The sequence below is a fragment of the Vidua chalybeata genome, chromosome 30 (assembly GCF_026979565.1).
Source record: "Vidua chalybeata isolate OUT-0048 chromosome 30, bVidCha1 merged haplotype, whole genome shotgun sequence".
Lineage (NCBI taxonomy): Eukaryota > Metazoa > Chordata > Aves > Passeriformes > Viduidae > Vidua > Vidua chalybeata.
Window position 1 is genome coordinate 1,120,537 of NC_071559.1, and position 13,968 is coordinate 1,134,504.

At 48.0% G+C, this 13,968-nt stretch overlaps 1 protein-coding gene across 1 annotated transcript in view; it reads left to right on the top strand.

The window, feature by feature from the left end:
- The first annotated feature begins 568 nt into the window (after positions 1 to 568).
- Positions 569 to 13,968, top strand: part of DIP2B (disco interacting protein 2 homolog B) — a 64,645-nt gene continuing 51,245 nt past the window's right edge. Inside the window, exon 1 of the mRNA XM_053967407.1 lies at positions 569 to 650. Within this exon, the coding sequence (XP_053823382.1) occupies positions 569 to 650 (82 nt within the window). The remainder of the gene's footprint in view (positions 651 to 13,968) is intronic.

Below are 13,968 nucleotides of genomic sequence, written 5' to 3' on the forward strand. Positions count from 1 at the left end.
CGCTCAGGACCGGGAGCCGCACCGGGACCGGGATCTCTCCCAGGGCCGGGAGCCGCACGGGGACCGGGATCGCTCCCAGGACCGGGAGCCGCACCGGGACCGGGATCTCTCCCAGGACTGGGGGCCGCACCAGGACCGGGATCTCTCCCAGGACTGGGGGCCGCACCGGGAGCGGGATCGCTCCCAGGACCGGGATCGCTCCCAGGACCGGGGGCCGCACCGGGAGCGGGATCGCTCCCAGGACCGGGATCGCTCCCAGGACTGGGGGCCGCACCGTGACCGGGATCGCTCCCAGGACCGGGATCGCTCCCAGGACCGGGGGCCGCACCGTGACCGGGATCGCTCCCAGGACCGGGGGCCGCACCGGGAGCGGGAGCGCGCGCGGGGCGGCTGCAGCTCGGGGCGGGGCCGCGCGGGGGCGCAGCGGGGCCCGGGGCGCGCGCGCCGCGCGGTCACGTGCCGGCGGCGCCGGGCTCAGCCATGGCGGAGGCTGCGGCCGCTCCCGCTCCCCCCGCGCCCCGCGGCCGCTGAGCCCCGCCGGACCCGCGCCCGGAGCCCGCCCGCCGCCATGGCCGAGCCCGCGGCCGTGTCCTCGCTGCCCCGCGAGGTCCGCGAGCAGCTGGCCGAGCTGGAGCTAGAGCTCTCGGAAGGTGAGTGAGGAACCCCCCGGAGCCCGGCCGGCCCGGCCCGGCCCTGCCCGCGGGGCGCCGCGGAGCCTCCGTGTGAGGGGCCGGGGGTGGCGGGGTGCGAGAGGGGGTCGGGAGTGGCCGGGCTGCGGTGAACGAGGCTCCGGGCTCTGTGTGAGAGGACCGGGGGAGGAAGGAAGGAAGGGCCCGGCCGGGGCTGGGGTTGTGTCTGAGGGGAAGGAGCGCTGGGAGCATCCTCGGTGCGGGGGACCCCCGAGGAATGGCGGGGAGAACCCCCGGAGGGGCCCTCACCTGTCTGGGGTGGGTGACCTGACCCCCCCGTCCCTCCCTCGGGAGTGTTTTTTTTCCTTGTGGCCTCTTTTCCGTAGCTCCCGAGCCGAGGACGCCGAGTGGGAGTGAGAGACCCCGGGACAGGCAGTTGTGGGGCGGGGGAGTCGCAGGAACTCCGGGCACAATAATGACAGCAAACCCTGTTTATTCCCACTTTCTGAATAAGTTCTTTTGCCATAATCGGTTCAGAGCATGCGCTTTTTGCTGGGTTGTTTTTTTGTTGTTGTTGTTGTTGTTTCCTTTTTTGCATGGGTTTGTCTTTGTTCCCCAGCGTTTAAAATGCTGCTCTGGGTACAGCTTTGTTGTGAATCTCCCTTGTGAAGCCGGAGGGCGAGGGATGGAGCTGAGGCGGAGGGGGAAGGTTGCAGAGCAGGTAGCTCAGATTTGCATAATTTTAATTTTCCTGCCCCCTATCACGCTATGGAACTTGATGCCAAAATCAGGTGGCTTCTCAGGAGGGTTCACTGCATGGCTGGAATAACCAGAGAATCTGAATATCCTGAGCTGCAAGGGACCCTACAAGGATCATCCATGTCTCTCTTAGCATTAAAAATTACGAAAAATCAAGTTGCAGGCACATCTTGCTCTGTTTATCCCAGAGCTTAGAGTGCATAAAAGAGACTTATTGACTCTTTGGAGATCAGGAATTCACTCCCAGGGTGAGCTGGGGGCTGTCAGCCCCCGCTGCCCACACTGGCACTCAAGGCTTTGCCAGCAGAAAAGGCCATGGCACTGCTTTCCTAACACAGCTAAACCCCTGATGTTGGCTGGCTGGGGCTTTTGTTAACTCTTCTCCAGATAAACTTGCTGCAGACATTTAACTAAAGTGATAAAACTTTATCTAGTGTTTGCTTTTGGGGACTGCGTGATAACAAAGAATGAGGAATGGCGGCGTTGCTCAAAACGTGACATTGAATGGGTTTTTAAAAGAATTTGTTAAATGTTTCAAGCGTTTGCTTGGATTTTCTGAGGTTTGTTTCTTGTGGCACTGAAAGCCCGTTATGATTTGACCCTGTGATAGATTGTACTGCAAACTTAAAAATAAATGAGCTCTGTTGCTGGACTGGCTGCTGTGACATCCCACTAATCTTTAACAAGCTGCTCCAGTAGCTTCAACTTTGGTGCTACAGAGTGAAGTTTTGTGGGTTATGTAAGTAATTCTCTGAATATTAAATCCACTGCCCCTTTGTGAGTTTAATACTTGGATTTCTTAATATGTATATCAGGGATTTGTTTGTGCAAATCACTTTTTCTGTCAAAAAAGCCCACGAGTACAGGGAATTCTGGGTGACTGTGTCCCCAAACTCTTGAGAACATATTTCAGGGGATGTTGTTGCTGAGATAACTGAGCTGTGGGAAGGGGGAGTGAGGTAATGTCATTGTGGAGTTCTTGAAAAATACGCCCTAGTTTGAGGCTTAAGCTGAGGGATTTTGAGGCCTGTGTGTGCATTGTTCAGCTGAATATAACCATGGGCTGTTGACAGTAAACAATATTGAATAGAAGCATTTTATTAAAAATGGCAGCAGGGCTCCATGTGCCACTGCTCAGTTGTTGCTCAGATAAGAACACTTGATCCTTTTTTTGCCACCCCCTTGTTGCAGCTTCGATTGTCTCTGACTGTTGGCTGTGTGAATATTTCTGTCAGGTTTTTTGCATAGGAACACCTCGTTTTTGGGAGAGGAGAGGAGCTGCAGCTGCTGGGAGTAGCCCAGGGTCCCTGACAGCAGGAGCTGGAGATGGCTCTGTCTTTGATGGACAGTGTGGAGTGCCTGGCTCCAGGGGCTGGGAGCACAAACACTTGGTGTGCTGAGCCTTGCAGTGAATTTCACCCTTTTTGCTACTACTAACCACCACAGAGTAGAGAATTTATAACAAAACGGGGGGAAATAGAGTATTAAAACCTTATCTGGCGTTGTGGTTGTGAAAGGTGCTGCGTCAGCGAGCAGGATGCAAAGTGGAGCAGGATTACTTTAATGTATGCTGGAAATAGAAATCAAGAGTTTGCAATGGTGAGCCATGAGAGTTTCTTAAGGAGCAATCTGTGCAGACAGAGCAACAGGACTAATTATACCTCTGGATTATTCCTTTCTGAGCCTTGTGGTCAGTGCAGAGTAACAGTCATCCCATCCCTGGCTGCAGTGGAAATGTCTGAGCAAAGGAGTGGGACGTGTTTCAGGAAACATGAATTGTCCATTAATCAACAGAAATTGCATCTCACTCTGTGTCTTGGGCCTTGGCGATGGATTTGAGACCAACTCATTCATTTCTAAGTGTGCATAAGAATTCATTGTCTTCTGTCAATGTGAAGGGCATTTAAACCTGAGTCTAAACTTAGGGAGAGCTTCCACTGCCTCACAGAAGGGATTAGTGTTGATACCTCTGAGGAAGAATGTTCAAGTAACAATATATCAGCTGAGAATTGGGTCATGGAGCTGTGGGAGACCTGGAACCTGCTCATTACTCATGTTTTCCTTCTTTTTTCACTTTTGGGATATTTTTCTTTCTGGTGCTTTTCTTCATCTGTCAGTAACACCCACATTATGCATCACTAATGATGGGAAGGGCTGTCTTTGTATTTACATCTGTTTCTGTTTGATGAGTGAAAGTGCTGGGGATATTAACTTTATTTAGCTTTAACTTTCCCCCCATTTTCACACATCTGTGAGTGTGGCAGCTCAGTCTCACCTTTGGGCTGAGCTGCAGCACTGAGTGAAGGTGACTTCAGATCCACCACACGATGCTGTTCCTTAGAATGTTCTCACTGTGTGCTGAAGGGTGCCCAGAATGAGGTGAATGTCTGAGTTCATCTCATATTCGGTGAAAAACGTTAATATTAAAGCACTTCACCCCTGGGCTTGGGTGTTTTTACACCTTGGGTGAAACATTCCAGCAGCTCCTCTCACATCAACCTCATCCCAGCTGTTAATGGAGCTGGGAAACGCTGGAATATCCAGACTCAAAGGCTCTAATTAGGCACGTTCAGAGGATTTGTTCCACGCAGGACACGTTTTGTGGCTCTTGTACTGCCTGTGTGGGGAAGTGTGTGCTCTCCTGGAGGTGAGAGCTCTGCCTGTGACAGCAGGAGAACCCCACTGCAGGGCCCAGCCTGCAGTACAAAACCTGTAAAGAGCTGATTTGGCTGCTGGCGTTTGTGTCTTGCCTGATGTTTCTAACTAGTAAAGGGGTGCCAGTGGGGCAAACACCAGCTGGAGGTACCCAACTATCCAGGGAAGGGCAGGGAATTCCACCTCGTAGTAACCAGGAGCTCCCGTGAGCAGCTCAGACCTTGGAGGTCATTTCAGCCACTTCTGGCTTCTGTGACACAGTTACTCCCTCCTGCCTAGTGGGCAGAAGGAGCTGGTTTCTCTTTGCTTTCCTAGCTAAACACACGTTTGCTGTCTGCTTTGTGATTCTGGGTGGGTGTTTCTGTGAACGGCTCCGTGCACCTGGGTTTGTTCCTTTGAAAGCTGATTGTCTCTCACTGGAGAGCTGAGGCACAGCAAAGCTTTGTGTGAGGATTTTCAGAAGCTGAGGAAACAGAAGGATGGTGGCATGTATGGAAAAAGGAGTATCAGCAAAACGGTGGAAACTCAGGACTGAAGGCCAGCCAAATAGGATAGAACCTTACTGGAAGAAAACATGTTGACTCAAGCAAGTGGCTAGAGCCTTTATTTTGTTTGGCTTGAACATTTCTTACAGAATCAGGGTATTTCTCTGATCTTTGAAAAATTGTGTGTTTCAGGTTGCAATCTTTGATTGCCAGGCGCCTGTCAAAGTAGGTGAGGGCCTTTTTTATAGATTAAGCAGCTGAAGCACAGAATTTAAATTACAGTCAAAGGAAGTAATTGTCTGAGTAGGGACTGGCTGTATGGATTGTGCTGAGTGAGCAGAAAGGTTTCACTTCAGTTTCTTCCCCCTCTCGGGGAGGAACTGTGGGCAAAGCACAGAAAATTTGAAGAAGAGCTTTATAAACATAAGCAAGTTGGATCTGATCAGCCTGTAGCTAACAGGACTTACAGGTGGTTTTTGTGCATTTATGCAGCATCTCACCCACAAGTCTTGCATTAGGCAAAACCAGCACTGGGAAAGCTTTAATGTTGCTTCCTTAATTTACCTGCAGGACTGGCAGCAGATGGGTCCCAAATCTGCTGAGAAATCTGTGCAGGGCTTTGACGCAGTCTCTGTGTGCAGGTACAGCTTGGGAGCTTTGAAATGCCTAAAACCCTCCTGGAGCTGTCACAGGGAGCTGGCTGTGCTCGCCCAGGGATCATCCAGCCTTGGCTGGCTCTGCAAAGATCCCAATAAAGATCCCTCCTCTGCTTTCACTGTGGATGAAATTGTATTTTCTTTAGCTTCACAGCCCAGGAAAAAGTGATGTAAGCATGGAGCACATGGATTCCGTGCAGCGTCTGTGTCACAGGAAGAGGAAATCCAGCTCCAGTCGTGACCGAGAGGAGCAAAGTACCAGATCTGTCACCAGTGCAGCAAACAGAAGGTCCACAAGATGATCACAGATTTCTGCTCTGCAGATGGTCAAAGCAGAATGATTTAAGTGATTAATGGTTTGGAGAGAGGGAGTTAAACACAAATACTGGATGAAATATTTTGGCTACTGTGAGTGGGAGTTGGGTTTTCTGTTGGTGCATGATTGAAGCGTGTAAACATGGAGAAGGGGAGGAAGGTTTTTGGAGCATCCAGACTGGAATAACAAAAAATAACCAGGAAGGTTAAAGAATGTGCATATTTTTGCGTTGTCCCTTTTATACTTAGGAAATGAGGAGAGAGTTTGGGGCTCTTTTTCAAAGCTGCAGCTCTGACCCTTTGCCTTGGGGAGAGGAGGAAATTAGAGGCTTTAAAGAGAGTCCTGCATGTCCTCCCTGGTTGCTCCTGTGAAGCTTTGCTGGAGTTAAAACCAGTTTGTTCATCTGGGTGGAGGGTACATCTGGTAGCAAAGGTTCCCAGGTGGATTTTATGACTGTTAGTGCTTCCAGGATGGGTGATATTTGCCATTTCAGCTGCCTGCTCAGGCTGGCAGTGTTCACCAGACCTGTTGGCCTGGCGCAGCTGCGCTAAAGCCGCATTTGGAGTTTGCTGTGGTGTCCTAGATAACTGATCTCCAGTTTGCTATTTTAAATGCTGTAGCATGAAATATTGAGTAGGAAATGTGATGGGTGGCAGAGGAGCTGCACAGAGCTGCTGCTCTTCCCAACGTGCAGCAATCCTTGGAGCTCCACAGGGAAGGGAATGTGGAGCACCCCCCGTGTTTCTGGTTCACTGGTGGTGTTGTGGAAAGGGTGATGGTTCCTTCCTGATTCCCTCTCTCTGATTAGTGTTTGTCATGAAGTTTTCTGTTCACTGGATTTATCATGTTTATTCAGTGGCAAGTTTCAGGAGCCAAAGAGTGAACTCATGGTGAGCATTCCCGAGGGATGGGCAGAAGTTGGAGAGTTCCTGTTTGCATTTCTTTCAAATACAATGTGCAGATAATTTCTTAGGACGGTTTTCTTTAAACCGTGCGTCTCAGTTATAAAAAGCATTTCCTGAATCTCTCAGTGAGTAGCTCAGTTGCTTTTTTGGACATCGATTCATAGAGAGAGGAATTGAAGCGTTTCTCTCTGTTGAGGCTGATTCAATCCAAAATTTTTTTGGAGAGCTTGTGAAACCAGGGACGAGTCATCAGGCCAGGATGTCTCGTTGTATTAATTAGAATGGAAGACTCTTACATTTGCACCAAGTGTGAGGAAACAGTGATTTATAGCTAACGGATGCTCTGCAGGCAGCAGCATTCCATCTGCTACACGAATTTTCCCATTGCATGTCATGAAAAGCCTTGGGAGAAGCCTCACACCTGTATTTCTCATCTTGAATCATGTACTGCGTTGTTACTCTTGCCTGATATTTGGAGTAAAATGCCTGTTTCCATCAGTTTGTGTTCTTTTCAAACTTCAAAGCAGAGAGTTTGTGAAACACCACTTGAAGTAAACATAGGCAGGACGTAAGTTTAAGTTACACTGAGTTTATACCAAAGATAGTAATGTAATAGTAACATAACTTTCCTTGCTGTGAGCAATCACCTTGTTTTATTTAGTGTAATTTAAGCTGATAAAAAGAAAAAGGAAATAAAAAAAAAACCCTAAAAAGTTTTAGCACTTCTCTGCCAACATAAACTCTTTCTAATTCTTGTTGACTTGAGAATTGCTGATGCAAACTAGGTCTTCCTGGCCTCTGAATTCCACAGGGATGGGAGCCCACAGAGCCTACAGGGCATCCATTAATACATTTTATGGACCCAGGATTCCAGTTCCTGCCTGAGTGATCGGTGACGGAGCCTCTCGGAATTGTTCCCCAGCAGTCAGGCAACCTGCTTTCACCAGCTCCATGTCCCTAGGGAGCAAAAACAACCAGGAGAATTGTATCCCTGCCTGATAAAATTAGGTCTTCTGTAATCTCCCTCGGAACAGCCGGATGGCTGGCTGCCTTGAAAAACATATGTTTTAATGCAGGAATAATGCATTCCATTTAGGATGGCTGTAGCCGTGGGAGCTGGGTGACTGAGTGCATGGAGAGCTCCCATTTTGCCTCTGGGATCAGGACTAATGTCAAACATCAGGTCTAAAGTGCAGCAGTGGAAAAGATTTGTTTGGGATGTTTTTCTTGTCTTTTGCTCTTAGGAGAGATGTTGTTCCTGTGGCTTAGTCCTAAAGGAGTTGGACAAGTGAGCCTTTTATTGGAGATAAAGCGTAAACTGCAAAGATGAGTCAGTGTTTGTGTTCCTGGATTTCAGCTCACTGCTGAAATTGAGAAATTTACTTGGGAATAACAACACTGGTGTTCCTCTAATACAGGTTTATAATTCATTTCTCTGAGAGCAGCACAGGTAACTTTTGGAGGAGGTTCTGCTTTATCCCCTTCACGGAGGGGAACACCCGACACACACCCGATGCTGCATGTGTAGGACAAACCAGGGGAGATTTTGGAAGTTCTAGGTTTGGCACATATGAGCAAAGTAAGTTCTGATGGGACACTTGGTTTGCCATAAATTGGAAGGATGTGATCAAAGAGGGAGTGAGACAGCAGAAAAGGTCGAGGGCTGGAACATTTGGTTTCAGGCCCTGTCCCTGTGTGTGATTCCAGAAAGGGCTGTCAGGTGAGGACGTGCTTGAAGGAGGTTTGTGTTTCCTTTAATGCATCAGCTCATCATTTTGGGTGCTAATTAACCTGCGAGGAGCCATTTCAGCTTGAAGCACGTTTTCTGGAAATGCTGTGATTTGCTCCCTGAGAGCAGCAGCAGCAGGGTACATCAGGGGTGGCCTGATACACCTTGCTTGCTCTGCCTGGTGCTTGCACCTCTAGCATCAATTTTCCCTGTCATTTTAAGTGTGCACTTCTCTCTGATCCCAGAGAGGAGCTGACCAGCCAAAAGAAGCCCCGAGGAGGGGAAGGAGGCTTTGAAGTTTTGTGCTCCCTTTCTAGCAAGAGGTAAGAGCAGGGTTAGCAGTTGTCCAAGGTCACTCTGGGCCGTGGTGTGAGGAAGGCGAGTGCTGGCCATTCCTGCTCTGACATTCCTGCTCACAATGTGCATTGTCACTGGGGTGAGGACAAGGAGAGTTCCTCCAAGGAGCTGGGAAGTGACATGGCAAATTCCAGGCTGTGATTGTTCACCCTGTGATGGAGAGTGGGGTCAGGGAGTCAGGTGATCCGAGCGGGAGATGAAAGTCCCTGATCCTCTGCGGTGCTGGTAGAGAATAAACAGATCTGCAGTTATTAAACTGTGCAGCCTTTTTTTTTTTCCCTTAATTGAATACAAGTGGAAAATGCCTATTAAAGGTGCTCCATTTCTGGCATTCAGGAAATTGCTGAGAGTCCCATGGGGTGTTGGAGCAAGATCCTGATGGCATCTGCAGGGCTGCTCGTGGTGTGTGATGAGGAAAGGGGAGAAGTTTGCTTCAGATGTGCTGCATCTCCAGGCTGGAGAAAAGCACCTCTGTTCTGTTGTGTGTCCTCAGGAGCTGCACCCCAGGTTTCATAACAAAGCCTTTGGCAGCAGCGTTGGGTCAGGCTGCTCTCTCCTCTTGGCACCTCACTCTTTCCATCTCGGGGAGCTCAGGTGCCGCCGCTCCGCCAAAAGCCGTGAACTTTGGCAAACTGGAGAGGGCACAGCATGAAACCTTTAGGAATGTAAGCTGTATTTCTTAAGAAAATACCAAACTTTTCACTGTGTTTCATGAGCAGTGAAAGAACCAAATGATAAATTATTTTGAGACAGTTTTCTTGGGCTTCTGTGTCAATCCTGGCAAAATACTGAATGTGAGACTGAAGCCCCTTGTGTTACAAAAAGGAGATCTCCAAATGGCCAAGTGCTCAAGTGCTCGTGCAAATGTTTTTTGAGACTGAGACCTGTGTTTATTCTTAGGGCAGAAACCTTAAGTGATCCCTTGTGGATTAAAAAAAGAACAATTCTTATTGTAATTGGAATGAAAACCTCCATTCTTACGCAATTTGGGGCTGGAAGTTGCCGCAGTGAAAAGGGGGAAGTATTGTTATTTTGAGTTCCCAAGCAGGAAGAGGGGGAGATGCACAGGGGTGAGGTGAGCAGCTCGGACACAGAGCAGGGGACATCAGACCCTCTGTGGCTGAGGGGATGTTGTCACTCACACTGTGACATGTGCAGTCTGATTACCAGGGAGTGGATGTCTCACCGTGCTGTGTGTTCAGGAAGCTTTTCCATGATGGTGATGCTCAGGTTTGGTTGAACAAGATGTAAACCCGCTGTATTTGTGGGATTTCTCCTCTCTGCTTTAAATTTTCCAAGTCCTCCTTGAAGATGTCCTGATTTTAAAAAGTCGTGTGGTGCAGAAAGAAGTCAATTACTGAGTCCCAAATAGGGAGAATTGTGGATGAAGGCGAAGCAAATGAGTCAGATATAAATAATCCTATTAATGTCTTGGCTGCAGCCACACCTAGAAACCTTGAGCAAACATTTCTGTGTAGTTATTCCTGTATTTGATACACTTTACTTGTTAAGTCCTGTTTTAAAATTGCAGCATGTAAAAATTGTGTAGGGCCAGTTGCCATTAGAGTTAAGGACTTGGGAACATTGTTTTAGTCGTTTTAACCAGAAGCACGGAGACCTGAGTTAATTTGCTCTCATATTTCCCCAAAATCAGAAAAATCTATAACCTTGGAGCTGGTGTTGCCTTGCAAGGCTTTCAAGGCAATTCTTTTTGTAGTAGGCCTTCAAAAAAATCTCTGGCAAGAAGAGCAAACAGGAAGATGTAATTACCCTTTGCCTCTTGTGTATCAAGTCCTTGTTCATTGGGCAGAGCTTTGGTAAAACACTTTTAGAAGTAGCTGCTTGTAGCATGGAAGCTGTAAGGAAAAGCATTTGGATCCAGCTAAGTCATACCTGATGTTCCTGTGATTCCTGTCCTGTGTCTTGGGGGGTAATTACTCACCTCATGGTGTGGGTCTCCTCTCTTTTATGGTGGATAAGCTGATTTTTAATAAATCTGAACAAAGCTGTTTTTCCAGGTGTGACTTTAAGAAAAAAAGAACATTTGGGCCTTTTTTCTCCCTGCCTCCTCTGATTCCAATTCTTCTGTTGTAGCTCCTGTACAGGGGAGGCTGAAATGTCCCTTGTTACCTGTGGCTGTTGCTGATTTTGAGTGTTAGTACCAGAGGTCGGGGTTTGGATTTTTGCTTTGCACTGTTCTCCTGTACTGCCTGCTCTCCTTGGAGCTTTGTCCTGGGAAATGGGATCCTCTGGCACAAGGGGGTCGCAGAGATTTGTCCTACACACCACGATCCTTCCCTGCAGCATTCCCATTCCTGTAGGGATCCTGCTCAGCTCTCAGTGTGCAGTGGCACAGCTGATAGTGTTCAACCTGTTCACTTCCCTGTGGGATGTGGAGGTGACTTCTGGTGTTGAACTCGATGGGAAAAGACAAATGGAAATCAAGGTTTATATACTGGCAGCTCTCAGGGATGTATTTATGGAGGCTCACACTCATCAACGTTGAGTCTGCAGCAAAGGTGATGTTTTTTCTTTCTCACCTTTCAGATATTTTATTGGATTCAGCAAAGCACAAGGGAGGGAGACACAAAATAAGGGGATGATGGTCATAAAAAAGTTCTCCAGGATGCCAGAACTTGGCCTCTTCTCCTAGAAAAGTAATTACTTGTTTATGTTCTCTTGTTTAAAATGACAGAAGACCTTCCTGGGAATGTTTAAAATGACAGACCAAGTGAAATGGTGTGAACACAGAGATGTTGTACAGCCCTGCAGATTCCTCTTCCAGCAGAGGCACAATGATTTGGGCAGAAGGATAAAAGAAGAGAGTTGGCTGGAGAACTGGAGGAGGAGAAAATAGTCTTCTCTGAGAGTTGACTTTGGCTTCAGGTTGTGGAGGATCTGACCCTGGTGCAGCCAGGAGTGTGTGTGTGGCTTTCTGGTGCTCCCACCCTGCAGTGGCAACCCTGGGGCTGTGCTGGTGCAGCTGCTCCTGGGTTTGGATGCAGGTGCAAAGAAATTCACAGTATTGCAGTGGAATCCTTGACACCAGGAGAGGAGTCTGTAAAATAGTCCTAGAAAGGGAGAAGGAAGGGAACTATTGAAGTAGAGAAACCTAGGAAATGTCAGAGCTGTTTTTTCTATAATTCTGCTGTCAGGAAGAGCTATTTCAGAATAGTTTTCTGTGGGTGAAGTGTGACAAGAAGTCCCCAAGAGGTGCTGTCACACTGGGATAAGCTTGCAGTCGTTGGATTGTTTCCACCATTCAAAGAGAACGTTTGAAGCTGTTTCATGGATTCTTAGTTGAAAGGTGCATTTCTGCTCCTTCAGCACATTCTGCCCCAAGCAGCTGCAGACAGATCTGTGTCTTAACTCACTAAACCAGTTAATGGTGGAGCTCTGAGCACATTGTCTGCTGTCTCCTGTGACATTGTGTTGGGCACGCCGACGAGAAGGACTGTGCTGGCTGTTCCAGGGAGTTCCCTCGCCGAGGGGAAAAGCTGACTTGGGTTTCCTGTGCTGTCCTTTGCCTCTGATTGTGCAGGGTGTGAATTCAAAGCCACCTCTCCTTATCTGTGGATGGAAGCACATCTGAAGAGGAAGAAGGCAGCAAGGCCGGGCAATGTGCCAATTGCTCCAAGCCTTTGTTAGAGATTAAATGAAACCTGAGTCCATTTGGACACTGCTGCATCCCCAGGACCTTCCTTGGCCTCTCTGGGAGGGAGGTGAAGGCTTGGAAGTGATCACACACTTCATGTCAGTGTCCATTAGCTCCCGAGGCTTTGTTGGTGTTTGAATTTGAAGATCTTGTGTTGAATTCTCAGGATTTTCCTCCCGTGGCTCTGTCAGGAGAGCACTGACCCCATCCATTGAAACCAGACCATGGGGAAGGATCTTCTGCGTGGAACTGGTCCCCTCTGGAACATCTGGGCCCACACGTGACTTCCCTCTGCTCCCAGGGCAGGACATGTCTCCACTGGTCAGGCTGCCTTGGCTGTGGGGTGGGTGCCTCTGGGATGTACTGCTTTCTCCATGTGATAAATTCCTCATTCTCAGCTTGCTGCATGCAGAAATAAAAAGGAGAGACAAGCTCAAGTATCAAAATAAACGTCAATTTTAAACAAGTGCAACCAAGCAAATTAAAAATGGGCAAGATTTCATGTTCGGATCTTTGCTGTTCCTTTTCCTCTGCATGAAAAGAAGATTTTGGAGTGATTTATGGCTGTCATGCCAGGCTTCTCAGCACTGTCTGTCAGTTGAGGGGTTGATTTTGACAGCCTGCACTTCTAGGCCAAGTTTTTTTTTTTTTTTTTTGTTCCTCCTTTTAAAGCTTTTAACATGAAATATTCAATCCTGCCCTGTGCACAGCACAACTGATTCAGGTATCACACTTCAGGGAGTTGTGACCGCAGTGTTGGGTCGTGAGCACATCCTGCATTTGTGGCTTCTGTGTGGTTGTGTGTTTTCATGGAATTGGAGGCCACCTGCCTGTGACCTGGCAGTCCGAGGAGGAATTTTGTTGTGTCTTCCTCCAGCAGAATTAGGGCTAGAGGAAACAGCTCTCCAGAGTTTCCTGGGTCCCTCTGAGGTACTGCAGCCTGCAGGTGTTTTTATGGATGCTCAGACTGGCTGTCACTGCAGGTCAGTGCTGTGTCTGGTAGGAAGATCTCAGCTGGGATTCTCCAAGGAATTTATTTTGTTTCTGCGTTTTTTATACAGTTCTGTGTTGTGCTTGTAGAATCCCAGTGCTAAGAAAGAAATAATCCTGTTGTGCAAGCGATGTTGGAGAGAAGTGGTTGTTTTATTTCCCAAACATCATCATTTCTCTTGAGAGACTGTTACGTGGCGTGGCATGAATTTTACTTCTGTGAAACACATGGAGTCAGCAGAGAAGTCTTGGAGAGCAAATTGGAGGGCAAGGATCCAACCCGGAGCTGTGTCCGCAGTCCTTCTCTTTCAGAGGTTTTTTGCTTAATTGCAGATTTTCTATTTGGTTGTTAATCCTTTAGTTTCTCTTTCTTGGCAGAATATCTCATCTTAAATTATTACTGTCAACACGTCCTTAGCCCTTCCTGCCCCTCCACCCCCTAATTGTGAGTGCTGTCTGTGGTGCTTTGCTTTGCTGTAAAAGGCTGTGGTGCTTGCAGCTGAAAGCAAAGCCTGCTGTGAATATCATATTTTATCCAAAAGACACAAGCAGCTCCCCATTAATATTATTACATTGACACCCTGGTTTTATAAACAGTGGAATATTCTGTGGAATGGTTGTTATCCTGTGATTATGGCTCCATTAGGCACAGGAGCAGATGGTTCCTGTCCAAGTAGTTTTTATGTTGTCATTTCTAGCAGAAATAAAAGGGAATGTTGAATTTTCATCTCTTCGGTGGTGAGGCTGCAAAGGTCACACAGGCTGTGGTGGAGGAACTCATATTAAAGTGAGGTTGAGAGACCAAGTAGGAAGTGAACTGGAATCATGCAAT